At 46.5% G+C, this 26580-nt stretch overlaps 4 protein-coding genes and 1 long non-coding RNA gene across 8 annotated transcripts; 3 read left to right on the top strand and 2 right to left on the bottom strand.

Moving 5' to 3' along the window:
• Positions 1-144: 144 nt before the first annotated feature.
• On the bottom strand, positions 145-2084 carry bbs12 (Bardet-Biedl syndrome 12). Its single transcript, XM_057042419.1, is given in 3 exon segments — positions 145-742; positions 745-775; positions 777-2084. Coding segments are annotated over 3 exon segments (1893 nt in total). The 3' UTR covers positions 145-188.
• Positions 2085-2631: 547 nt separating this feature from the next.
• Positions 2632-4399, top strand: cetn4 (centrin 4). Its single transcript, XM_057042422.1, has 5 exons — positions 2632-2776; positions 3035-3187; positions 3735-3863; positions 3984-4121; positions 4202-4399. The coding sequence occupies exons 1-5, from the start codon at positions 2774-2776 to the stop codon at positions 4289-4291; spliced, it is 513 nt and encodes a 170-aa protein (XP_056898402.1). The 5' UTR covers positions 2632-2773; the 3' UTR covers positions 4292-4399.
• A 1653-nt stretch (positions 4400-6052) lies between these two features.
• Positions 6053-8339, top strand: LOC130531362 (uncharacterized). The gene is made up of 2 exons (XR_008952084.1): positions 6053-6776; positions 7353-8339. It is a non-coding gene; the product is annotated as an uncharacterized LOC130531362 (long non-coding RNA).
• Positions 8340-9375: 1036 nt separating this feature from the next.
• Positions 9376-11878, top strand: il21 (interleukin 21). 3 transcript variants are annotated; one of them, XM_057043340.1, is made up of 6 exons: positions 9376-9988; positions 10067-10108; positions 11061-11174; positions 11255-11287; positions 11383-11463; positions 11541-11878. In XM_057043340.1, exons 1-6 carry the CDS (start codon positions 9563-9565, stop codon positions 11580-11582), a joined length of 738 nt encoding a protein of 245 aa, XP_056899320.1. In that variant the 5' UTR covers positions 9376-9562; the 3' UTR covers positions 11583-11878. The 3 variants fall into 3 exon arrangements, with proteins under 3 accessions (XP_056899320.1, XP_056899318.1, XP_056899319.1); XM_057043338.1 differs by having other exon boundaries at positions 11255-11463; XM_057043339.1 differs by having other exon boundaries at positions 11383-11675.
• Positions 11879-20018: 8140 nt separating this feature from the next.
• On the bottom strand, positions 20019-25267 carry adad1 (adenosine deaminase domain containing 1 (testis-specific)). 2 transcript variants are annotated; one of them, XM_057043335.1, is made up of 13 exons: positions 25113-25267; positions 24614-24789; positions 24333-24473; positions 24045-24215; positions 23234-23293; positions 22989-23111; positions 22724-22847; positions 22445-22615; positions 21667-21742; positions 21437-21593; positions 20829-21063; positions 20610-20742; positions 20019-20443 (listed from the first exon to the last, which is right to left on the bottom strand). In XM_057043335.1, the coding sequence occupies exons 2-13, from the start codon at positions 24699-24701 to the stop codon at positions 20330-20332; spliced, it is 1593 nt and encodes a 530-aa protein (XP_056899315.1). In that variant the 5' UTR covers positions 24702-24789; positions 25113-25267; the 3' UTR covers positions 20019-20329. The 2 variants fall into 2 exon arrangements, with proteins under 2 accessions (XP_056899315.1, XP_056899316.1); XM_057043336.1 differs by having other exon boundaries at positions 24614-24749; positions 25113-25222.
• Positions 25268-26580: the final 1313 nt, after the last annotated feature.

Raw genomic sequence — 26580 nt, 5'->3', positions numbered from 1 at the left:
AAAAGGAAATAACCCGAATCAAATAATACAAATAAGAATTCTGTGTTTATTTTGGGAATTTGTGTTTTTGAACTCAACAAGTCCTATGTCTCCCCCAGGTGGGCACATCCGGTAGTGCTGTTTAATTCAGAAAATGACAGATCAGGCTTTCACGGAAGAGCTTTATTTTATTCTATCCTCTGTAACGTTTACAACAGCATCAGAGTCTCCTGTGAGCCTTCAGTGTTCTGGTCAATCCCTGTGATGACCTCTGCATCTGCCTGTAAGACCAGCAGAACCAGATCCAGGGCTCTTCTCCACGCTTCCTGCTTCACGCTTAAACTGTCGTATATCGCTCCCGATGGTTCGCCGTCAGATTTAACTGCTGCACAATCTCCCCGGACATCGTCTTCATGTGACAGCAGTGGTGACATCGCTGCAGACATGTCCGAGCCTCCGCTGTAGTCCCTCAGGAGTCGGCTCAGCTCGGTCCTGGCTCCCACTTTGGAAAACCGTCCCGTGCGGACCATTAACGTGGAGACGTAATCTGTTAATCCCTCCGCCATGAGGCGCAGCACTACTCCCCTGTAGGGGTCAGCCGCCGCCGCCGCCGCCGCCGCCGCTTCCTCGGCCCTCTCTGCAGGTTGCCTGGCGAGGCCCTCCGCATTCTTAAGAAGGTGACGAACACAGAGCATCTCCGTCACTCCGGCACCAGGAAGGAGGACACCGTCTTTCAGCACGTGGTGTAAACGGTACGCACACGCCCAGAACCGGTCCTCCAGGGCCTGCAGCTTGGCGCGCACGCAGCCCGTGAGCACGACAGTGACCAGCCCGGCGTTGACGTCGGCAGAGATGTTCACGGCGCTGGAAGGATTCCCATCACGGCGGACGACCTCTTTCCAGGCGGTGATGTTCACCCCGGTGCCGACGCACAGTCGACTTAACTGCGTGGCGTAAGTCACCGGAACCGCCCCGGTTGCATCTGCAAAACCCTTCAGAATGGAAACCTCGACTTTTTCCACCGCAAGTATCCGACGTCTACAACAGCGCAGAAGAACATTTTCGCTTACCCGCCCACTGACGAGTATCAGGTTGACTTCCAGCCTCGACAGGAGGGCCTCGACCTTGTCCAGCCATTCTTCTTCTTTGCTTGAGCCGGACAAACCCGACCGGTCCCCCACCCGCCTCATACCCGCGTGCCTGTTGAAGCCGAGATGGCGATAGGTGTCCGCCAGGTCTCCATTAATCAAAGCGAGCTTCACGCGCTGCTCTTGCAGATGGCGTGCAACAGATGACTGTTCAGCAGATAAGAGCTGAATGCAACCTTGCAAAACACATGCATGGTCTTCTGGTAAACCAGGCAGCAAGCAGGTTACTACTTTACTCACATCAAACGTGGAGGAGCTGTTATCTTTGTAATTTTCTGACTGTATCTGACTGGCTTTGATGACTAAATTCATCGCATCCACACATCCGTGACTCAATCCCTCAGCCACATGCTTAACGTCGGGAGGCCCGACTGCGGAGACCCTTTCAGATTTGTTGTTACAAAAATGTCTGCTGAGCTTCAGACCGCTGAGGCCCGCTCTTCTGCTCTGCTGCCGCGTGCACGTGGAAGCCTTGACAGTTTCTCCTGAACTGCGTGATGTTGTTGCAAAGTTCTCAAAGTTCTTCGCCTTGAGAGTCTCGATCGACACGCTGCTTTTCTTGCAAATATCCAAACAGATGTCCATCCCTTCGCTCAGAGCTGAGACCGTGCTTCCTACAGAGATTCCCCTCTGAAGGCACTCCAAAGCGACACGGCCCCAGGCTCCTGAGAGGAAGAGCAGGCATCCGGATCCTGTGTGATACACCCGCTGATGGGCTTGAACCGTCTCATGAACGAGCTGGCCCACAGCACAGGTCAACTCCAGGTTCTCCAAGATGCGGAAGCAGGAACCCACAAGAGCCGACTCACCGGTTGTGTCATCTTGAATGAACTTGTAGTTTTTATTGGGGCCCAGGAAGGAGTGGGACACCTCTGCTAGGACGCCGAGTTTCTGCAGACCAACATGCTGCTGGTGGTTGAGAATTCTACTTCCCAGCATTTCCTGAGGCACCTGCATCAAGATAGACACATGTTCACTTTTACCGTGACTAATTAATCAACTTTTACGTAAAATATTATGAAACTTTGGCTTTGGGGGGGGGGGGGGGACCTACACTGTGACAACAGTTTGAAGTATATAAAACCACAGGTTATTCCATTTCAGTTGCATAATTGTAATCTAGATTAATTGGGGTAATTCATCAACAAAGAACAAATTCCTACATATAAATATACAATAACTAATCCCTGTTTCAGTCCTGCTAACGTCCGAAAGATACAGCTAAACGAACGAGTCTGTCTCCACAGCAACCACGTTGTCAAGTTAAGGTTTTAGGATCTTTAGAATACAACAGTTTAGGAGTTGAAGGAAGACGGTGTAACAGTGCAAAAAATACTGCAAATAACAGAGATTGGAATTACCTTTTATCAATAACGCGGCGTCTTCTTTCAGCAGCTTTCGTGTCCGAACTCAAACTCGCTGCTGCGCATGCGCAGTCTCCATGGATACAGGAAACCATGCAAGCCATTGGTTGAGTCTAGGTAAGCCCGCCCATGCTGTGATGCAATTGGCCAGCATTTCTACGTCACCGGGCTTTTCTGGCTCCTATTGGCTGCGCTTCACGTCACTCCGCAACGGTCGCCGTGAACTATTTGTTGACATCAGACGTCCAAACAAGTTTTTGTCCAGGTTTTTCCGCGTTTGAAATGGTGAATTTTCCAACTATTTCTGGGTTTAAATCTACTCTGTTGTAACGCTGCCTTGTTAAACGTTCAAGATTTACCGTGGAAGGATAGCAAATGTTAAATGCGGTCGAATTGGTCGTTTTATAACTTCGGATGGTTTAGCATTTTGCAAACAAGCTAATTAGCATTAAAGCCGCGGTTGCGATCGGCGCCGCGTCCTCACCTGTACCTTCACCTGAGTTCCGATCAGTCACAACCAGGTATTTCTCACTTCTTTTTCAGGCTTCTGGTTACCGTAAAGCAGCTCCTTCAGCCGCTCAAAGGAAAAAGGCTGCTAAAATCGAACTGACCGAGGAGCAAAACCAAGAAATAAAGGAGGCTTTTGACCTTTTTGACACGGATGGGACCGGAACACTCGATGTGAAGGACCTAAAGGTCGGTGCTCATTTTGCAGCAGATTTAGATCTGATCACCTTTGTTACCTCCTCTCCCCTTTGTTTATGCAGCTTTAATGGTCTAAATATTGCTTTGCAAATTACAAGCTGCAGAAATGATAGCAAACCTTCTGCCCCAGGAAATAAAATGCAATTTTAAATTGTGCAATCACGTCAAAACTGCTTAAATTTAAATTTCATGTTTGAAAAGTGATGAAATTGCCCTTTTATTTCTTATTTAACGTTTCCACAAGTGTCACAGTTTTAACTTGAGAGCAGATTAACTTGAAAATGAATTTGTCAAAGTGCTCTTTAATATTTCTCCATATATTTTTTTTAAACATCGAAGCCGATGGACAAAAACGAGTCACGCTGATATTTAGAATGATGAACTTTAAAAATGTGTCAACGTAAACACGCTTACTAACGTATAACTTTAAGGCACCTCATCAAACCTGCCTTTTATTAGCAAACTTCTCCATTGCGTGGTATTCTGACTCGATTACTAAGTCCTAGGTGCTTTTTACAATGCGGGTTCTGCGCCTCAGGTCGCCATGCGAGCTCTCGGTTTTGAACCCAAAAAGGAAGAAATCAAGCGAATGATTGCAGACATTGATAAGGAAGGCTCCGGAACAATCGACTACGCAGGTTTTCTTAACATGATGACGCATAAAATGGTGAGTGTGAGTTTAAATCAAAGTCTGGAAACTCCTCTGAGATGGAAAAGGCTGTTTTAATGATGCGCGACCTCTGGTTTCCCCTTCGTCGTGTTATCGGTCATCGATCGTGTGTCACAGAGTGAAAAAGACTCCAAAGAAGAAATACTGAAAGCGTTCCGGCTTTTCGACGACGACTGCACGGGAAAAATCTCCTTCAAGAACCTGAAGAGAGTGGCGAAGGAGCTGGGTGAAACCCTGACGGACGAAGAGCTGCAGGTCAGCTTCTGCTCGTTCCCCTCCGCGAACATCCGGGGGGCACTTTTACCCGCACACATCTGACTCTGGTCTCCTTCCAGGAGATGATCGACGAGGCCGATCGGGACGGAGACGGCGAGGTGAGCGAGCAGGAGTTTTTGAGGATAATGAAGAAGACCAACCTTTACTGACACCGTCCCTCAGAAGCACCTTCACCGGCCCAAACTGTTGCGACCGGAGTGTAAATACCAATAAAATTGAGTTATCTTTTCTAATAAAACCTTTTTTTCCCCACCAAAGTTGGTCTCCTGCATGAAACACATTCAGTTTAGATGGAGAAATATGAAACTGTGATATGTAAAAGGTTCGGTGTGTTTGGTGGCAACATAAACATGAAGGAGGAAACACGAGGAGGGCGAGATCAGAAGGGAAGTGAACTACAAACCAGCAGGAAACAGTGGCGCTAATGAGAAATGAGCCTCAGTCCCGCCACGTTTGGATTCGGCCCGGCTCGGCCCGGCTGACGATGAGAAGCTGCTTTAGTTCCACTTGGATCCTCGTTCCTGTTTTTGTCGTAAACTGATGCTTTTTCAATGTCACCGGAATAAAAAAGGAATTGTTGTTCGCTTTGAAACAAGTCGAAAAAAATCAATTCACAAATGAAAAATAAAAACAGGTTCGTTTTCGTGGAGAAAGTTAATTTTCCAACATGGTCGCCGTTTCTGACCACAGTCCGGAATAAGTAAGTTAAAACGTGAAGATTTGTCATGAAGTCACAGCACGTTTGGGAGGATCACTCTTCCCTTTTTAGGTGGTTTAACTTTGGCCTCATGTAATCGAGCAATTGTTGTTGTTATTGTTGTTGTTGTTAGATTTAATGAATCTATTTTCGTAAAAGCGGTAGAAATTAGGCGTTCATCCCAGCAGAGCGTGCACGCTGCAGCCGACCACGGGCAGATGTCGGCGATCAGACAGTGAAAGTCGAGTGACTAAGTTGAGTAACCGGAATCGTCTCAGTCAAAAGAAGCAGAGTTGACTAACGCAGAAACTCTCACTGTCCTTTCAACAGCAGCAGAGCAGCAGCTTCAGTAGCAGCAGCAGAGCAGCAGCAGAGCAGCAGCTTCAGTAGCAGCAGCAGAGCAGCAGCAGAGCAGCAGCTTCAGTAGCAGCAGCAGCAGCAGCAGCAGCTTCAGTAGCAGCAGAGCAGTAGTAGCAGCAGAGCAGAGCAGCAGCTTCAGTAGCAGCAGCAGCAGCAGCTTCAGTAGCAGCAGCAGCAGAGCAGCAGCAGCAGCAGCTTCAGCTTCAGTAGCAACAGAGCAGCAGCTTCAGTAGCAGCAGCAGAGCAGCAGCAGCAGCTTCAGCTTCAGTAGCAACAGAGCAGCAGCTTCAGTAGCAGCAGAGCAGTAGCAGCAGAGCAGCAGCAGAGCAGCAGCTTCAGTAGCAGAGCAGCAGCTTCAGTTGCAGCAGAGCAGCAGCTTCAGTAGCAGCAGAGCAGCAGCAGATTCAGTAGCAGCAGCAGAAGCTTCAGTAGCAGCAGAGCAGCAGCAGCAGTAGCAGCAGCAGAAGCTTCAGCAGCAGCAGAGCAGCAGCTTCAGTAGCAGCAGAGCAGCAGCAGCGGAGCAGCAGCTTCAGTAGCAGCAGAGCAGCAGCAGCGGAGCAGCAGCTTCAGCAGCAGCAGCAGAGCAGCAGCAGCGGAGCAGAGCAGCAGCAGAGCAGAGCAGCAGCAGAGCAGCAGCAGAGCAGCAGCTTCAGTAGCAGCAGCAGAGCAGCAGCTTCAGTAGCAGCAGCAGAGCAGCAGCTTCAGTAGCAGCAGCAGAGAGCAGCAGCAGCAGCAGCAGCAGCAGCAGCAGAAGCAGCAGCAGCAGCAGCAGCAGCAGCAGCAGCAGCAGCAGCAGCAGCAGCAGAGCAGCAGCTTCAGCAGCAGCTTCAGCAGCAGCAGCAGCAGCAGCAGATGCTCTTTTAGCTCCTCTTCCTGCTCAGAGGAAAAGATGCTCCTGCTGCTTGATTGTAAAACAGCTTTTCAAAATAAACAGGATATCGCAGTGACGTTTTGTTCCGAGCCGCCAGACACCCGTCTATTATTCTGGGATGCCACTGATTGTGAAAGTTCTGACAACCCGTTTAGACACTGAAGGAACCTCTGATGGAAAATCTGAAAAAAAAAAAATAAAATAAAATAAACTTCACATTTCTTAATTTAAACCCCCTCTGAAACAGAGGGATGAAGCATTGAAAAAGAGTTCCTGTAGCTCCACGTTTCAAACGGTTCAGACCAATCAAGAAGCTTCTGAGAAGCCTCCAAAGCTGATTCCACTCAGTCAAAGCTGATTTTCTTTGTGGTTGTGAAGCCTTTATTAATTAGACGAGTGGGTGCTGCACGCTCGCTTTTAGCACTGAACCTTTTCCGTTGGGAGCTGGTAGAGCGGCGGCCCCCCGGCCTGGCGTGATTCCCCTGCTGCTGTGGTTCAACAGTGGCCTCATTAACACTCCCACTGAGCTGCTTTTCCCAGAAAAGGAGCCGTTTACAAAACAAGCGCCGCTCGCTCATTAGATGATCCACCGTTAAAGGTCAAAGCGTACAGAGGGTATTTCTTCACAGCCCCCCCGCCGTTTAATAAGACAAGCTGAGCAAAAGTTGCCACTGTTGAGTCCAGAAGCAGCAGAGACGCATCAGGGGTATGTTTGACTTTTACCAGCTTTCATTGATAAACTGGTCCCAGCTATCACACGTTAGCTAGCATGCTAAGTTAGCCATTAATTAGGATCCTTTAATGCATCTGTAATTCATATTTAGGAACTTAATGTGTGAATAGTTGGTCTAAAATAGGCTTTTAATTTTATTTAAATTACTAATAAAGTGGTGAAAATATATATATTTAGTGGATTACTGTGAACTTTTATCTGTATTTGTTGCAGACAAATGTTAATATTTGGCACAAGAAAGATTTTAGGCAGGTTTGATGTGGGAAAAATGGGCAAACAGCTGCTCTTTTCAGCTCTAAACATTTAGGCCATTAAAATGTCAATTACATTTATCACATCTCTCTTATTGTCCAGGAGAATTTTTATTTTAGTCCCCATTAACGTTTAGATCCACAATCTCTGTGGTGAGGCAGGTTTCCATATTTAATCAGATAAGTGGAAAAAAAACATGTTTGTTTGCTTTTCCCACTGTTTAATCAGAAATTAATGCAAATTCAGGTTCCATTATTGAACATGGAAACAACTGATCTAAAAACCTGAATCCTTTAGGATATTCTAGACTAGAATAAAGCGGCCGTGTTATCGCTGACGGGGGCCGAGGGAGGCGATCCCCCACCCACACCCTCCCAACTCTTCCTGTACCTTTACGGTAATATCGTGCACACTCAGCCTCCTTTGTTTTACCTCATTCAGGCTAAAGTTCTCCTGAGTATTTTGCACGTACACGAGCGGTGCGGGATTATTCGATCGACACCCAGCTTTAGCGGCCGCGCGGCTAATTCGAGCTGTTTACGCGCCGCAGCCGCGCAGGCGGAGATGCCACCTGCTCAGCGTCCCCAGACCGCAGTGTAGGAAGTCACACTGCCGTTGGTGGGAGGAGGAAGTCAACCATAAAACAAATGTAAACACATGTGAGGGATGATGTGACACCCTGGGGTTACGGGGTTGTTACCTCACACCACCGCTGGAGTCGCACTGGCAGACCGGAAACGATGCTGGAGATAGGAGGGGAATCAGGAGGAGGGAGAGGAACTGTTGCTTTGATGTCTCACCGCACCTGAGGAGGAACCCAGGACGGAGCGGAGCTGCTTGAGCTCCTCATCGGGACACCAGGGCACCCGTGGCGGCCTCGCACCTGAGACCAGATGACTGAAGACGTTAGACAGGACTTCCCTCGTCTCCCAGATACCCTGAAACCAGCCAGCGCCAGCGTCCTGAGGCGGAGGACGCCGCCATGAGCGTCCCAAAGCTCCGACCTCAGCACAGCGGCACCAAACTGGTGTCAATCCTCAGAACTGCCCAGTTTCCCCCGGAACACGTCCAGCACAGGAATTACCATGAGATGCGTGATCTCATTTGTATTCTTGGGATTTTTTAAGAGGTGTGTGTGTGTGTGTGTGTGTGTGTGCGTGTGCTCTCGTCCTGGTATCTTTTGGTCCATCACTCTTGCTCACTCTGACTCACACTGCGTTTAACACTCTGACCACAAACTGTGACGGCTCAGCACTGAAATAAAAAACAATATCACGGAAAAAACCCGGCGACGCTCTTCCCCACTGTTCTTTCTTTCTCTTTTTTCAAGTTTAAGAGAATAAACAACTCCAGTTGCCTTTGATAAACTACTGGATTGAAATGAGTGCTTTTATCATCCAAACATCCGTTTAAAACACAGAAACTCGGGTTTGAATCCCTGAAAGTCCCCGATGTGACGACACACTTGAAGTTCCGTCCAAACACCAGTCACATGGTCCAAACATCCCCAAATGTCCCTTTTTCCCTGGGTTGTTTCACTCATCTTTGCTCTCTTTTTTTTCATATTTTTAAATCTCCAAAGACAAAAAAAATGAAAGAACAAAGTCGCCTCAGGTTCAAAACCAAAGAACGGGCTGTTCTACAGGAGAACGTCGCATTATGACGTCCAACCGGGCTGGAACAGCGGCAGAACCTTTCGCCGCATTTTGGTGGACCAGATTTCTAAATTTAGGCTTTAGCTGCCCTCATGTTCCATCATCAGACACTTGTGGTCATTTTTAAAAAATAAACCCGGGTGATGCGGGGGCAGATTCCCTGATGGCAGACTCTAAATATACCTGTCGACACATTTTTCCCTCCTGAACGTGCATCACAGCGTCCTGCCCCGGCCCGGGGACTCGGGCTGATGCAGCTATCGCACGGGTCCGAGTCCCCACCCACCTTTTCCCTGACGCTGTCAGAGATCAGAGTTTTCTTCGCTAAGTCTCACTTCCTTTTCCCCACTGAAACGAGCGTGTAGACGCGAGAACGTGTGAACGGGCCCGATGGTTTGAGCTGCGCGCGTGCGCTGGTGAAACTGCGCAGGCCTCTGAAACCAGGCCGCTCAGGCAGACATCACAGGTCCAAAGCACCTGTTCTCCCCGGGTCCAAACGCTCCCTCAAACCCCTGAAGAGAAGCGTCTGCCAGGTCCGGAGGTGATGAGGCCTCAGACGCCGCCGTTGACCTTTAACCCCGCAGCCCAACCATCAAAGCCCTGGGGTCATCTCCCTAAATAAAGCAGCGATTTCTGCTTGTGCACACTTCCTCCGTCAACGAGCGACGTGTGTTTTCTCGCTGGTCCCGATGCTTCGTCACCGATGATGGTTTCCTGTTGTTGCAGCAGGATTCGGTGTGTTTGTGTAGGTGGCCGCGGCGCTCGCGATGCATTCAGGTTGCCAATACCGCACCTCCGAAAAAAAGCACCTCTGACATGGTACCGCTGCGGCTCCACTGATTCAGACTGAAAATGGGAAGTCCTCCTGTAGCTTCCTGCGCATGCAGCTTTACGTTCACACACCAGCGTCTCCGCGGCCCCACGCACGCGCAGCTTGACGACACCGTCGGATCACGTAGTGGCCAGTGGAAAAGAAAGTCATTAGTCACACGCGCCGGTTTCTGCTGCTTTCCAACTCTCTGCGAGTGGTTTTCCTGTCTCCTCAGGAATACCTATAAAAAGGTAAGATGTGCGACACTGCGCATTTCCAGCCAATCTTCTGAAAAGCACCTTTTGACCTCGCCCGTCGCCGACTCTGAGAATATGAAGCCGCTGGTGCTGTGCCTGTTTGCAGTGTGCTGCTGGTGTGTGGCCGACGTGTCGGCCGACAAAGTGAAGCAGCAGAGGAAGCTGGAAGAGGTTCTGAGGGAGCTGAGCAAGGTGAAGAGGAGGCTGCAGGTAGGTCCCAGCAGCATCTCGCTACTTTTCTGCCGAGCGGCTGCGGTTTTCACTCACTTTACCCTCTTTGCCCTCCAGAACAGCGAGAAGATGCTCAGCACGCCGTCGGAGAACATCGGGGTACGGACAACTTTCACATTGTGACGGCAGTTTGCTGAAAGGCTTGTGTAATATCTGTGGTCGCTTAGTCATTGTTGTTGGTCTTCCACCTTTGGTGTCGGCCACTATGGCAACACGTCAGATGTGTGTGCAAACATGGCGGAGACAGATTTTACTCCTGTTTTATTTATTCCTAATTTAGTTATTATTTATTAGTTATTATTTTAGCAAACTAAATGAATATTCCAGCAGATGCTGACAACAACAGCAACGTTGTGCAAAACCCTCGAACATCTTTAAGGAATATGGACAATAGCAGCAACCTGGAAAAATGGAGTAAAATAAATTCATTTAAGGTCAAAGGGAAGCAACAAACTCGTTCGTTCATTTGCATTTTTTTTTTTAATGTCAAGTGGGAAACAGAACTCAGTATTTTACAATAAGTGCGCGGCCGATTTCGACGATCCATTTACTTCTAAATTCGCTCCCTTTCTTGTCAGGCCGGCGTTCCTCCGTGAGTCACATCCAGCTCTCAGTTTTCTCGCAGCTTTCGTTTGCGCTCTCAGCCCAAATTTGATGAGTAATCGAGAGAGCGCAAACTAAAGTGATCACTTCCTCCTGCTCGACATGTTCTCTCGCATGCTAGACGCCACTTCGTCACCGGCTGCTATTACAGCCGATCCATTACAATCCAGAAAAAACTTCCTTCATTACTCCAACTACTGACAGTAAAAGTGACAAGAGGCTAAATGAAATGATTAAATTCCACATGAAACTGAACACAAAGCTTTTAGCAACTTTTCTGCAGGGAAACGTGGAAATTGTGAGTTTCAGTTTAACACAAACAGTTTGATTGGAAAGTCGACAAATGACAAATCATGACAGAAACCTCAGAGGGAAAAAAAAAAAAGACAGTTTGGTGAATGTTTTACTGCTGCTCGCCTCGTCTCGTTAACACGCGGTCGTGTTGCAGGACTGCTGCTGTCTGTCCGCGCTGGAGTGCTTCCGAGAAAATTTCAAAGAGATCTTCAACCTGACAGACATACCTCAGAAGAAACTTTACCGGAGCCTCACAAATCCCCTCACTGTGAGTACGGCTGGAAAAAAATGAAAAGTGCAAATTTACACGAGCAGTGGTGCAATAATCTATTATTTTGTCCATTTTAGGAAAAGGGTCTGGACTTCTGCGATTCCAAAAATGTAAGGAACATGACCGATATTTGCCCAGGTGCTCTTATTCTGACCTGTGATTCTTTTGGAGTCAACAACTTTTCCTCCTCTTTGTTTCTGCTCAGTCGACCTGCCAAGACTGCCACTCGCATCCAGAAGAGAAGGCCGAGAAATTTTTCGACAGATTGAATTCTCTTATTCAAAAGGTACATTTGAAAAGCAGCATTTGTCACTTGATGTCGAGTCTCATGTTCTAATTCTCTTATTTCCCTCACTCTTGTAGGCCATAGACAGGCTGATGGTGTACCAACAAAACAACTCCTAACCAATCGGGACAGAATGTACAGACAACACTAAAAAAAAGAAAATTCAAACAATGTTCTATTCTTATTTAATTATTTATTTCGATGACTGTGGTATGCACTGATGCAGAACATATTTTCAGGAAAGCTACTTTGCTGCCACCTTGTGGACATGGCAGTTTCTTTTTTTTCTCCACTGAAAGTTCTACTTTATTTATTCGTCTCAGTTCTCAGTATTGACATTTATTCTCTGTATGTGGTGATCTTTTTGTTCGAAGTTACTGTACATTTCATATAATAAAATGAATGCAATAGTAAATATTGTGGTCATCTTTTAAAATACTATTTCTAATCTAGTAAGTAATTGGTCATTATGGACAATTTTAAGTTAATTAATAAGCAAATGAGATATTAACTGGAAAATTTACCTCTCATCGAACATTTATCCACTTTTAATTTGAATTATTTCTCCATCCGAATTTCAAGTTCATTCACTCGCCGCTAGAGGGCGCCACAATTGAGCCGGCTCTCAGAAAGTCTCAGAAACAGACCCCCCCCCCCCCCCCCACCCAGAATCAAGTAATTGAATTAGAATCACTTTTAATTCTGTAAAAAAAAAATAATTATTTGCCATTTTTATTTTGCCATTTGTCACCTTTCATTTCCATTGAACTAGAATTTACATTTCCAATGTGTTCTCATGGTTATTCTCCTTTCTTCTTAAACAAAGCAGGAAATCAGACTTTAAAGCCCCAACTTTAAAATAAAAAAATAAAAAAATGCAAAAGCAAATCACACTTTTCTCACAATGACAGGTGCACACACCTCAGCAGGACCCTGGAGTTCCCTGGCGGTGGAGGGGATTTCAATCTCACCAAAAAACAACAGATTTCACCCAGATATTTTCCACACCTGCAGACTCAAACCCACGATAGGTTGACCTCACAGAAAAGGCATTTCCTCAGACCGGCTGCTCTACTCAATACGTGACAAATGCATCCTCAAAGATGGTGGTTTCACATGTTTCATGGAGCAGCGTGAAGGTGCGGTTGACCTAAAGTGACCCATTCAAGTTGTTTAAAAACTCCCCAGAAACGTCGTGAAATGCGATCATCATCCTAAAGACTCCAGTTTGTGCACGTAGAGCTGAGTCTCCCATTTGCACCCCCCCCTCCCTAAAGTCAGAATTAAGAAAAACCGTAGACAATTAAATTTTCTGTGTGGAGGAACCACACTGCCTCCCCTTGGTCACATGACCTCCACTTTCACATTCGTGGTAGTTTCTGAGAAACCTGGTCTGTGCGTGTTTGTGGGCGCGCCACTGGTCGCAGGATCATCTTGATATGTCTCTACCCTACCTCGAATCCGCCACCAATGACGACGAGCCTCATTTTTCCAGTGAGGGAGATGCAGATCCACGTCACCGCGTCGCCCCCACCAGAAGATGCGACTCCGATCAGTTCTCCGCGGCTTCTCCAAGCCGACCGCGTCATCCTCCAGGTGGGATGGCTAACCACCGGGTGCTGATGCTGGCCAGCCCATAAACGCATGTTTCCATCATTTCAGGAGGGCCTGCGGGCAGATCAGGAGGGTGTTGCCGTGCAGGAGGCGCAAAAAGAGGATGTGGTAAACAGGCACACCAAGGCTGGAGAGATGGAAGTAGATATCTACGTCTCTGTGAAGCTTTGTTCCAATACCTGCATAAACAAATGTTGAAACCGTCTCATCTGTCGCTGACCTGCAACCGTGCAACACTACCGGCACGCAGGGAAATAAGAAAGAATCCCTTAAAGAATCGGGACCGGGATTTTCCGTCTCGCAGCAGGAATTCAAGAATTGATCACGACGCGAATCTCAACGGAAAGGGAAAATATTTAAATGGGCGAACTTTCCCTGTCGTACTGAGATATCCGTGTAGAAAACACCTCCACTTGACCTTTGGAGGAGACCTTGAAGGCTTCTCAACAGAAAAAATGACTGTTGACTGCACTGGAATCTATTAGTGGACGTTCCCAAATCAGCGTCCCGAGCTGTGAAAAGTGGTCCGATGGAGAGAAAAACACACAAATATGCCAAACATGAAGCAGTGAGCTGAACAAATATTAGCACGCGTGAGTGTGGCTGCACACCCGTGCCTGGATATCATGATGTCACCGTTAATATCATGATTTCTGATGTGGGTGAAGGGAAGAGGACACGGAAACAGCAGGGATGCCCCCACATCACAAAAAACTCCAGGAAAACAAATTTCCCCGCCCACGTGCAAATTAGGTGTGCTTTGTGGCTCCGGACCAAAACCTCAAAACGAAACCTAACACCGTGAAGTTGCCACAACGCAGTAAAGCAGGTGTCCGAGAGAAAACCGCGACCTGTGGGGGCAAGGTGCCACGCTGCCTCTGGTATCTGGGATTCTCTGGGGAATTCCCACCTTGTGGTTTTCTTTGCTGTGGCGCGAGCTGTGACGCAATTAGGAGAGAACTGTTCAGTTCTTGGGTGCGCTGTCCTCCCGCCACAAGCGTGCAGAGTCTTGAGGACATTAGTGGGTTCCACTGGCAATAATCTACTTTAACCCAATTTTCTCCAAAGACAATCCGGTGTTTCACGACCACCTGGATACAAGCACAAAAACCGAGGCAGGAACGGGGCAGCGTCTGCCTGACTGGCCTCAGCAGCTTAGCGCTTTTCCCTGGGGGAATTTAGGAATTTTTCTGTGCACAAACATCATGAAAAAGCGCAGGAATCGCCCTCTGAGTACCTAAAAGTTGCATTACGACATCTCGCTGTAGTTGGGTTGGCCCAGAGATGAAAGAAGCGTCCCCCCTGGAAGTCTGCCCCTTCGCCTCTGACCTCTCCCATCAATGGGGCATTTTCCTCCATGTTTCCTCTTACTTTGACCATTCCTTTGCAAGCGAAGAGCCCATTAGATCAGCAGCTCCTAAAATACTCAGACCAGCATGTCTGGCACCAACAACCAGCCATGTTTAAAGTCATTCAATCCTGATTCTGATGCTGGTTTGAACTATTAACTATAACTAATAACTATTTGTGCTGACAAGCAACCCAGCAGGTGGACCTAATAAAGTGGCCGGTGAGAAGCAATAAAGACACGGAGCGTGTTACGCCTTTATCCCGACGGAGGTTCACTGGTGTCAGGATAAAGGCGTAACACCATGATCTTTCATTTTTGAGAGCGTTTCTGTTTGCTAGTATCAGACCGGATGCGAGAGAGATGCACAATAACAAGAATCTGCACTACGAAAAAGGAAGATAAATTAAACTGCTAACAAAGATCTCAGCATTTTATCTGCATCTCCAGACCACAACTACACGACACCGGTACGAGTAGACAACAGCAGAGGAGCAGGCTGCTGTGGACCGGTGCTCCAACATGAAAGAATAACAAAAAAGGGGCATAAAAAGCTGCAGTTCAGGAATAGAAATGTATGAAAAGCAAACTGAAGTTGATAAAATGTGGTCAGCCTTTTAAGTCGGAGATTAAGTTGTTCTTGATGGTATCTCAAAGTCGTAAACAGGAACAAAAGACAATTTAAATGACAATCAATGAAAGTTGAATAAATATAGCAACAATGATCCACAGCTTCCCTCACAGCACCAGTGAGGACAACCTGTCAGTTCCTATTTTTAGTTCTGGGGTTTTATCACGAGGAAAAAATGTGCATAATGATGACGGAAAAGTAACGTGTCCCTGCAAGAACACACCTTTGCTTGCCCACTCACTGCCAGGATAAAAAGAACCCCAGATGAGAGGAGGGCATCACAACCCAGATACCCACACCTGCAGGACACCAGACTTCAGCTGCGCTAAGCTCACATCACGATGTCGTGGATCACGTTAGCTCTCTTGATGGTTCCTCTCATTGGACAGCTCCGAGCGGCTCCTTTTGCCACACCACATCTTCTGAGCATGGAGGCCCTGGGCTTTGAGCTTCTCGATGGAATCACCTGTGTAAGTTGGCCATTTAACTATTTTCTTCTTGCTTTCGTGACAATAAGGAAAAGTAATGTGGTGTTTGCTTAATGCCAACTTTCTATTGATCTTTACAGGAAAAGGAAAAGGACCTCAACTTGACTTCTCCAAAAAACGTGGAGGTGAGACGTTGCTGCAGAGCATCAGCCGCCAGCAGGGCTCGTCTTTTTTTACCGATCTTCAGTCTGTCACAATCTGATCTGCTCTCTGTCTCCCAGGACAACTGTTACAATGCAGCTCTGGGACACTACATCAGGGAGTTCAAGCGGACTGCTGCCAGCTGCCCCGATGCAGAGAACATCGAAACGACCTTGGAAGAGTTGGAGAGAATTTACTCGAAGGTGAGTACAGGGGAGACGGTTCACATCCTCCACCTCAACATTCAGCCAACTCTTGTCCTGTATCCCTCAGACACAGACAGCGTGCACCTTGACCATGAAGACCCACGCCACCTTTGAAGGCTTCGTTAACGCTACGGAGGCTTTCGCCCAGCAGTACAATTCCTATTTCCAGAGGAAGTGAAATCGACACTAAAGCAACGTGTTTATTTATCGCTACACTTGGTGCTTCCAGTGATAACACTGTTTAATAAGGTCTTATTTATTAAGTTCTTCTTATTTATTATTTATTCTTAATTTATTGGTTTTTTTACTCTGTCCATGGAACATTTTGCTAATAAATTTTGAACACATCCAATGCATTCGTGACTTATGTGCTCATTCTTCACCTTTTCTGAGTGGATGACATGCTGTCCACAGGTGTTTGTGGCTCTTAAAAAGGTCTCAAAGTAGCTCAAACAGTCACTAAACTTCAGCTCAGCAATGCCTCTAAAATTCAGCTCAGCAATGCCTCTTTAATAAGGTCTTATTTATTATTTATTCTTAATTTATTGGTTTTTTACTCTGTCCATGGAACATTTTGCTAATAAATTTTGAACACATCCAAATGCATTCGTGACTTATGTGCTCATTCTTCACCTTTTCTGAGTGGATGACATGCTGTCCACAGGTGTTTGTGGCTCTTAAAAAGGTCTCAAAGTAGCTCAAACAGTCACTAAACTTCAGCTCAGCAATGCTTCTAAAAAAGGAACTACTTTAAGGAAAGGTGGAAAAAAGAGAGACGCATACACCCACTCATTAGCGAGTGGTTTCACAATTATCCAGCTGAGGTGCAACAATCAGAGCGATTGCACAACAAAAGATTAAAAGCACTCAATCCCTCAGCAGACAAGTATCCCATTACTGCACAGGACTGGAGACAGTGTGACTGACAGCAGGAGGGGATGACACAACGTGCTGGGAATACACCCTCGCCAGGAAGCGAAATGTGGAAATCACGAGTGGAAATTCTTTTATTAGTCGCAGTGACCGATTGTTGTCCAAAAAAAGCAGAAGAATGCAAGTGACAGCAGCTTCTCCATCATCCGCCTGTCACCCTCCACCTGGACACATTTCAACTCCCCCTACTTGGTGACAAATCCTTCAACCACAATCGACCGTTGCGTTTATGTTCTGAAAGCCACAATCGTCCACGCTGACCTTGATATTTATCCAGCATGTTAAAATAAAAATAATTAAAAAATCACAAAAACACAATCAATCACAATCAAACGACATGTCTGTGGGCTTTTCTTCTCCAAGCAGGGTTTCATTCAACGACTTTCCTGTGATGCACTAAGAGTATCAACAGAAGCGGAAAAAAAAAGAAGCCTCGAAACCACAAACAAGCGCCGGCTAACCCAGTTTTTAAGTTGTGCTACAACTGGCCACTTGAGGGATTTTACCACCCTGTAGCACTATCATGAAAAAAGAAAAAAAAAATTCCAACAGTCATCTAAAGGAAAAACAGCGCTGTGCCTCAGCTAAACACAAGCAATGCTGCCCACCTGTTCCGCCCCACACTCGTATGAATTAAGAGTGAAAGGCCACAGAGGAGCATTGCAACACAGGACCCTGCACATCACACCGACAGCTCTTCGCCCTGAACATGGAGAACTTTATCAGGATTAACGTTTGGCTCGGCATCCTCTGCCTGTGCTTTCCAGCAAACTCCTTCCCCCTACACCTGGAGGATTCAAATATCGACGTGATACGCGGGGATGTGAAATGTGTAAGTTCTTGCAGACGTTATCGGCATTTCTGAAAGTTTCTAGTCGCTGATACAATCTCCTGCCTTCAACAGGAACCAGATTCGAAATTCTACACTCCAGCAAACGTGAGGGTAAGAACAGTCAAAATTCAAATCCTAAAAAAAAAATATCAAGCTGACTTTTATGGTTCAGCTCAGCTGTCAACCACAGGGTTCTCTAGTACAGGAAATGAGCTCCAGGGTGTCAATGTTTCACCCCGTTTCACTAAGTTGCTACATGTCCGCGTCACGGAGGCTAAAACCTTTTTCCCACTTGCAGGACGATCATCATTGCATCATTGCAGCGCTGGAATGCGTCGCGGCGGAGCTGAAAACGGTCAGACGCGAGTGCGAGGATCCGGAGGACGTCATCGGTTTGGCCGAGGAGTTTCTGACACATACAATCCAGAAGCTAAAGAACGGCGTGAAGATCGAGGTGAGTGTCCCAGACGGGCCGAGGGAGAACTGAACCGGGCGCCCGAGCTGACGGCCTCCCTCTCCCGCTTCTTCACAGCAATCAAACTCGACCGAGTGCAGCACCTGCGAGAGCTGGCCCGAGAAGCCTCTCACCAACTTTCTGGACGCCACGGAATCCTTGCTACAGCAAGTCCAGTCTGGGGCGATTCCATCGGCAGAGGGCAGCTGAGGACCAGGCGACGGGAGCCGGAGCGCCAGAGAACGTCAGAACGCCAGAGAGCGTCAGAGAGCGTCAGAGAGCGCACAGCTCTTCTGTACATCTGACACATTTCTTGCCTCATCAAAGAAGACGTGAATGTATCTGAACACTGCTGAAAACTATTTAATGACAAGCGTAATACAAGATAATCTTATTTTACTACACTTCTATAATGCAAGATTTAGACATTTATGTCTACTTCCTAATTTATTTATTTTGTACAAATAACTGACGATTTGAAAGTTAGCTGATGATGCACTATTTATTTAAATATCTATTGTTTATTTATTATTGTGTACTGTGACGCTCTGATATTATAGGATGAGATAATAAATGTAACACGAACCTTTTAATGATTAGCCTTGTCGATTTTTTTTAATCATAATTTAGCTCCATGACAGCAGGAAGGCAAATAATGTGGGAGAGGAATGGGTGTAACCGGCCTCCTGTAGGAGGCTGAATTTCCTTAACGTAAAGGTCAACATATTTACTCAGTCAGTCCATTTGAGGTTCAAATATGAGTAATCGCTTACAGCAGTTTACTCTGGATAGCCGAGTGTTTTTATTCTGGCCACAATTTACTACAGGAGCCATGAAGCCCGTCCCGTGCACACACCACAGCGCTGAAGTGCAACATCTTCCGAGAGCTCAGGCCTCAACTCTTTGCACCCTGTGACCACATCTAAAGACTTCCACTTCCTGTTTATCTGTCAAGCTACTAGTATCACCCCAGCGTCTGAAAAAAGAAGAGCTTTCATTCTTATTTACGAGGGCGCTTTTGATAGAAAATCAAATAAATCAATAACACAAACCCAGCTTATAGACAACGATAACTTTAACGTTGTATCGTGACAACACAATGTACATCAGAAATGCAAAACTTAAAACTCCAGACGGGGCAAGAATAATATCCTCATTCACTCCCACTCCCCCATACACTCATAAACTGCGTCCCAACTGGAAGTTGTCCTAAGCGGAAAGCACAAACTCATATTTCCAGTTGCAGCTTTTACATCCACACCGGCTGCACACATCAACACGCCATAACACGTATGAGAGGTACGTACACCCGAAAGGCTCCGTCCTGCATGTACCTGCCTCAATGCACGAGTAGTTCCCAATATTGTCCAAAGCAGGGGGACATAAAGACAAGAGTCCATTCACAAGGTCCTCGGCGCCAGCGGAGTAAACGCCGAGCTGCGCTGCACAGACAGGAAACCCAGCGCTTCCGCTTCGAGGCGACGTGCAGCCTGGTGTAAGCAGAGGCGGCCCTGCTCCAGTTCACTTCTGCTGGACTTGGAGAGGCTGAGCAACAGCTACCGACTTCAAATCAAACATTATCAACTCTAAAAACCACCTTTGCGTGCTTTACTTTCAGAAATATTGGCCGGCTTCAGTCCCAAATGAGACCTGGAATATTTGATTCTATCCTTACCGCTCTGGGGGGGTGGGTTTGTCTATCCTGACTGCCCCAAGTCTGTCGCCGTCTGAGCCTTTTAATGTGATTTATTCAAGATTATTTTCTGTTCCTGCACCTTTTAAATTTCACGATTCTGTATTTAAATAAACAGAAAAAATGTAAGCGTGTGCAGTTATTGCACATTTAAGTGCAGTTTGCAGATGATGAGACATTTTTCTCCACGAAAATAAATCTTATGGACTTTAATATGAGTATTTGACCTTGTTTATTTGGACGGTGTATGTTGACACTTCAGCTGTGCTTCAGGTCATGAATTATATGGTAACAAATGACTATCAAATCAAGTTAATCTCCCAGGTCACAAAAACACAAATATATCCAAATACAGCAATGTTGAGCTCAGCTTTTGAACTTGTCTTTCTCAAGGTCATTCTCAAGGTCAAGCATCCGTCGTTGTTAAACAGGATATTTGGAGAACATTCAGAAACAGGAGTTTATGGCAACTAACTAACAATATTAACCTAAATCTAATGTGAGAGCAAAAGGATGTTTGATGAGTTTACACGCCAAAGTTGTCGCTCACTGAAACCTTGACTGGCCACGCCCCAAAGCCCTGCTGCAGCAGGTACGCCCTCAGCATGCTCTTAGCTTCCTGGTACGGCTTCGCCATCCTCTTCAGCAAAAACGACAGAATAAAACGGAAATTATTCAACAGAAACTGACGGCTAAGCCTGGTATGAGCATCAATATGAAAGCCTAAAACAGCCCCACGGCCGCGCTCTGCTGCCCTACATTGTTCAGCATGATGGTACTAATAAAGACACAACCGCTCATATCACCTTGGCTTCTCTGTAGGAGCTTGCGGCCAACAGGTCGTGTCTCTGGGTCTCTTTAGCCAACAACCTGAAGCGGTGAAGCATCGCTGCTTTGCACAGACGGCTTGCCAGAGCAGAGCCGCTCTTAAAGGGTGATCTAACAGGAGCACAGTCATGAGCCGTTTGGGATGTGAAGCTAAACTCCAGCAGCGGAGGTAGAAACCCATCCCAACTCATTCGTACCCTTCCATGGTCTTTCCCTCCAGTCCGTCCACTATCTCGATGGAGCCGTCTCCTTCGCTCCAGTTGACCGACTGGGTGACCAGGGCCACCTCGGAGGTGCTGGTGGCCACCTGAGGCACGAGGCTGATGTGAGGCCTCACCATGCAGTAGTGCATGGGCAGCTGGGAGGTGATGCCCTCCACACGCTGATTCACAGAGATCTCCATGCCCCGAATGTCACTGCAGCCAGAGTCTCCTGCGGCGGTTGAGATCATCCATGAGCAAAGGAAAACAGGAAATGATGGATATTTACAGTAAACAATGTTTGGAATAGCAGCAGAGGTTTTTAAAGTGAATTACAAAGCTCCAAAACAAGAGATTTTTCTTATTTCCTGTAGGCACATCTTAATATAAGACAGAGGGCAAAGGCAGCAGCAAAACAGTTCAAGCAATTGGAGAACGAAAGTATAAAAAAACCACAACTCTTGTTTAGCAGGTGTTACAAACACAAAACAGGAAGTTTGTCAGTTTGGACTTCAGTGTAACTCAAGACTCTTTTTCGGTTCATCTACAGGAAGTCATTATTAATTCAACTGCAACAGCTTAATTGATTCTGCGCGCTGACTCACCTACGACGATGCTTTGGACATATATAGGCTCGACAAAATGGCTGATTAAGGCGCCCTGATATCCGAGCACCTGCCACTGAGTGAGCTTGTCTGTGACGGACATGCTGACCAGCTTGGAGGCAGAATGATCGAACGTCGCCGACAAAACTGAGAAGATCTTTAGAAAAGTAACAAACCGGTTTATGAAGTTAAGCAGAGTGGAGGCGGGCAGGACTGCAGTGCGTGTTTACCTTCCCCTCCATGGACAGATGAAGACCCATCTCATTGTTAACTTGCCAGGCTGACACGGAGAGTGGGTTTAAACGCCTGAACAGAGCACACACACAAGAGGAAATGCTTTCAGGCCTCCCCTGAGAACCTCCGAGCTCACGAGACAAGGTGAGAAAACCAGAGGTTGCGTTAACTGCAACTGCAAACGTGAACCTTTTGACTTGGCAGTGAACTTACTGGAGCCGGGCCGGGCCGGGCCGGGCCTATAACAGATACAGTCCAGCAGGGTTTTATGTCATTCAAGGGAGAGAAGTACCACCAAGGGAACTCGGCTCGTCTGCCTGGTGGGACAGATAACCCTGCTGGATTGCATCTCTCAAAGGACTGGGGGGGGGGGGGGCACCCCAAAGCCGGGCCCACTCTGGCCGTGGAAGCCCAGACATGCATTTCTATAGACGGGTCCACAAGTGAGCTGTCCCTCAGCTGATGTCTACTCACACCAGTGCTGTGGTTTAGTTGTAGCTAAAATAATGAAACCTGAAGTAAAATCTAATCTTCATTTTTATTCAATGGATTTAATTTCTCTTCCTGTTGCCCAGTGCCGTCCCTCCTGCCTGTGTGTGTGTGTGTGTACATATAATCTATAAAAATATGGTGTTTTATTGTGAAGACTGCCCAGATTTCTTCATGTTTTTGCCCTGCAGGGCGTCGAGAGCTCTGCCCTTCGCAGCAGATGCCGGAACGCTGCTGAAACCAGCCGATTTCACTGGATTGGACAGAGAGGGATCCAACACTCACAGCTTCGAGTGCATCTGAGCAGCACCCTTTGGCAGCTGGTTGGTGTAGAGGTGAAAGGCGACGTCACTCTTCAGGGCGAGGAGGTCGCCGCCGCCGCTCTGCTGGAAGATCGACTTGGCTTTGAGTTCGGCCGTTTGGCTGAAAAACATCAGCAGGTGCCGGTACAGGAACCTGGCGGCACAGGACACCACTGTTTAAGAACCACTTGGCTTTGTCCTCCCTAAAAATATGAGAAATTGAAGCAAAGCAGGAAGCAGCCTCGTCACGTCCGCCACCGACCTCATCAGCGACCTCCGCGCGGCGACGACGGCGTGGGAATCGTGCACGATCCTACCGGTGGATGACACACTCTCTCTGGTGCTAACATTACCGGTGCCAAAAGCCACCACCTGAAACCCAGCAGCTGTTGGGAGATGACAGGACAGTCCATCATTGGATGATGTCAACTTTCATCTTGGGTTTGAAGAACGTCCCGATGAAACCGCTGATTAATAAAGATTGGTTGTTTTTTTTGTTTTGTTTTTTTAAAATCGAGGTCACTTACAAGTCTGGATGACGAACGCCGCCGTGGTGCTTGTGCAGACAGAGATGTCTGGGTGGGGGCTGAATAGTTTATTTAGCTGGAATCTGACAGCCTGAGGAATCTGGAGGTTGACTGAGCTGCCGCCTGAACCGAGAGCGTAGGCACATGAGGGCAAACACTGGATATCTCCAGGCGTCATCACCTTTTTTATTTTGATGGGAAGGATTTGCTCTGCTCCCCTTTACAGCGATTGTGTTGATATTTACCATGACTGGTTCTTCTGATGAAGTCGGACGGATCTTTCACCAGCAGAGGTGGAGGGAAATCTATCAGGAATGAAAATGAATCACGTTACGCTCAGTCGCACATTAAGCCTTTAAAACTCCGAAAGTCTCCAAATGCTATCCGCCTTATTTGTGCACGGATTATTATCACACTTTATTTTGCTTGTGATCCGACATTTTCTTTAATTAACCATCGCGTGCGGACGCCGATGACGATGACGATGACCTCAGGCTTCTTTGGTAGCTGACTTTCGTGACATCACTGCGCCTGTCATACTCTGACATCGGTGGACGTGAGGGGGGAAATGGGATTTCAGTCAAAGGGGCAGTTTCAGCTCTCATCAATTCCTGCACGTACACACTCGGGCAGTAGTTTCGCCCCATGGAAAGTCATGTCACAATTATGGATCTTCTGCAACCCTTTTTTTCCCCACCAACACGATTAATCACACCTTCGTTCATGTTTCACCTTGAGGTCTTTTACCAAGTGACTGCTGCCAAACAAAGTAGGCCAAAAAGGATTGGGACAGAAATAATGGACGCAACAACTTAATCTACTAAATGACACATATACTGCACATTCTACATTGTTTGTATCCCACATAGTCAAGATTAAATAAAACTTGTCTCTCATATGACAGCTCAAAAGCTTAATGCCACAAAGACATAAAAAGCCGACACATGCTAGGATTCCTCCTGGTGAAATAAAGTTTACATTTAATAAATACTTAAAAATAGGGGGGAAAAAAACCCATTTGTCTTGTATAGGTTCAGCTTTCTGCTGAAGTCCAACCTGGTGTTTCAGGCAGGGCGGACTTCAGATGTTCTATAGCCGGCAGAAGGTCCTCCAGAGCGTACTGGGCAGCCTGGAGCCGAGCCTCCTTCTTGGATTTTCCTATTCCCGTTTTATACTCGACTCCGTCAATCACGGCACAGAAGGCAAAGTGAAGCCCGTGCACGTGTGCTGGAATAACCGGAAACGGGCAGTTAGAAACGTCACCGGCCAATGGCCGTCAACCGTCAACGCATGCAACGTCCGAGACCTTCATCATAGTTTACAAGCTGTTTTTGCAGACTTTACCTGGAGTTACCGTTTCCTTCAGTTCCAGCTGGAATTGGACAACCTGAGCGAGGTTGTGGATTAAAGCCAGAGCATTCATCTCGTCCTGCCTGTATCTCTCAATCAGAACGTTGGGGTCCAAGGGTGGCCTGGCGTTCCAACCTACGAGACATGAGAGAAAAGTACACAATAATTCAGATAGCGAGTCTATTAGCCTGCCGGAGAACAAAAATCCCCGTGCTACCATGGTTTCACAAATAATAATAATAATAATAATAATAATAATAATAATAATAATGTACCTCTCCGGGCGGCGCCATCTTTTTTCCGAGGGTTGTTGGGATTTCTCTGATGGGGGTTTCCTCTTAATATTCTACTGGGTGGGAACATCGTGGAAGCTACGAAGTACTGCGGATACGGAGCAGCTTTTAATACAACCTAGACACGCACAGAAATGGAAGTCTTGTCTCCAAGGTCGCTGAAAAAGTCCAAGGAAACAAGCGGTTAGCTGCTAACAGTTCTGTTAACTGCTAACAGATAGCCCTACATTCTGGAGAAAGTTTTCGGAAATCTACTCTAACGCCACATCTCACTCTCTCTATATATACTATATAAATCTAAAATGTATACAAGTGCTTTTCAAACACTAAAGGCTACGTTGACTACCTAATTTAACCTTACAAGCAACGTTAGTTTAACTTAAGTTAAACATGTTTTGATCGGGTGCTACCAGTATTACACGTCAGCTACATATTTAGCTTGTTAAATTCAGTGAATTATATTAATATATATTTTTTTTACCTCCCTCCGAGTCGCTGGAATGTTTGTGAGCGTGATTGGTGAACGTTTTTAAACTAAATGTTGGGTTAAACGTTTCGGGTGGTTGAAACACGTGTTGCTGCCCTGAGATGCGCTGCAGAGATGGCTTGTAAAACAGGAGGTATTACTCTGGTTAAAAAAAAAAAAACACTAAGTAAATCATGAATTAAAAGAGGTTTTTCTGACGTACATCAATAGAAATTCTACTCCTTTCTTCCTGAAACTGACTATGGTTGCCCCCACTCTCTAAATATGATAAATGTGTTGTATTTGGGTGCACTGCGTGTTAATTACTAGACCGGTCAGCGTAATGGGAGCTCAGGTCATGAAACATGTGACCTGCTAGTTTCACTTCTGCATCGCTCGGATGATGTCCGAACTACCAAACTACCATTTTTAGAAAGTCTAATTGTTTCAGTTCGAGTTTAACCAGTTATCTGAATCCATAAATACCAAAGCAACTGTCACGAATGAAGATGTCGACAGCTCAGTAGCAGACAGATAAATAAGCACACAGTCCACACCAATAATTCAACTCTATTTCGATCATGCATTTCAAAGGCATATTGATCGACAACAAAATCCCCCCAAAAAACATTTTGATGCAATCCCCAGTTTAGTCCTTCCGTCTTTGGAAAGACGGCACTATTGATTGGTTCCGTACTGCTGCTCATTGAGGAGGAGATTAACACAGATTGACCGATTGCCTTGCTGAAAAATTGTGCAGCGGTGATAAGCATCTCAGAAGTATAAAAGGAAAGTGGAAAAATCTACAATCAGCCCACAGAGTGCACCAAACGAAGTTCACCACAGGAACAACAAGGGTTTTACCCCCACGTAGATGTTTTTGCTGTTGTCTATGGTGACTGATATGATCAGTCACAACTGAGAAAGGGAAAGGACGGGGTGTGAAATGAGTTTGCATCCTCCTAATAATCTTACCATAAGCATACCTTAAATAAAGGAAAAGCATGACTCACTGTGCCTGTGCATGTGCACGTTAAGGGTATTAGATTTCGAAGATGTTTATGGGTAATTTCAGAATTGGAGTTGTGATTACTCATATCATGATGGCCTGATGTCACAGTCGACTCACAGTTATATTTACACTTTCTTTAATAAGACCTAAAACAAAAAAAAAGAGAAATACAGCAACTATAGTAGCAGCACGTTCCACTCTTTACTGCTGTTTATACACATGGGGAGTCACCTTTGATACAGTTTATTCAGAATAGGGAAGAGACTCTAGGCTTTTTAATTGTCCTTGTTTAATGTAACGAGGTTGCAAACTGTTGTGGGTTTTAAGGACATGGAAATAAGCTCAGCCAACAACAACCTTCAACCCTGGAAAAAATTATCAGTATCCTGCTGCTCATCTGCAGCCTCGCACTAATTTGGAGAAGTGACTGAAAGCCTTCAAAGGCGGCCTGGGATTTCCCTCGCCGGGCCT

This window comes from Takifugu flavidus, chromosome 9, assembly GCF_003711565.1.
Source record: "Takifugu flavidus isolate HTHZ2018 chromosome 9, ASM371156v2, whole genome shotgun sequence".
In the NCBI taxonomy this organism is placed as follows: Eukaryota; Metazoa; Chordata; class Actinopteri; order Tetraodontiformes; family Tetraodontidae; genus Takifugu; species Takifugu flavidus.
Note: the sequence above shows the minus strand (reverse complement) of the source record. Positions and strands in the feature narration are given on the sequence as shown.

Coding starts and splice junctions, on each gene's coding strand:
- cetn4 (XM_057042422.1), top strand. Junction 3,188..3,734: donor TCGATGTGAAGGACCTAAAG/GTCGGTGCTCAT, acceptor TCTGCGCCTCAG/GTCGCCATGCGAGCTCTCGG. Junction 4,122..4,201: donor TGACGGACGAAGAGCTGCAG/GTCAGCTTCTGC, acceptor GTCTCCTTCCAG/GAGATGATCGACGAGGCCGA.
- il21 (XM_057043338.1), top strand. CDS start 9,563: ATGGGAAGTCCTCCTGTAGCTTCCTGCGCATGCAGCTTTACGTTCACA. Junction 10,109..11,060: donor CGCCGTCGGAGAACATCGGG/GTACGGACAACT, acceptor GTCGTGTTGCAG/GACTGCTGCTGTCTGTCCGC. Junction 11,175..11,254: donor GCCTCACAAATCCCCTCACT/GTGAGTACGGCT, acceptor TGTCCATTTTAG/GAAAAGGGTCTGGACTTCTG.
- adad1 (XM_057043335.1), bottom strand. CDS start 24,701: ATGTTCCCACCCAGTAGAATATTAAGAGGAAACCCCCATCAGAGAAAT. Junction 22,848..22,988: donor GGCGTTCGTCATCCAGACTT/GTAAGTGACCTC, acceptor ATCTCCCAACAG/CTGCTGGGTTTCAGGTGGTG. Junction 22,616..22,723: donor GCGCGGAGGTCGCTGATGAG/GTCGGTGGCGGA, acceptor CTGTGCCGCCAG/GTTCCTGTACCGGCACCTGC.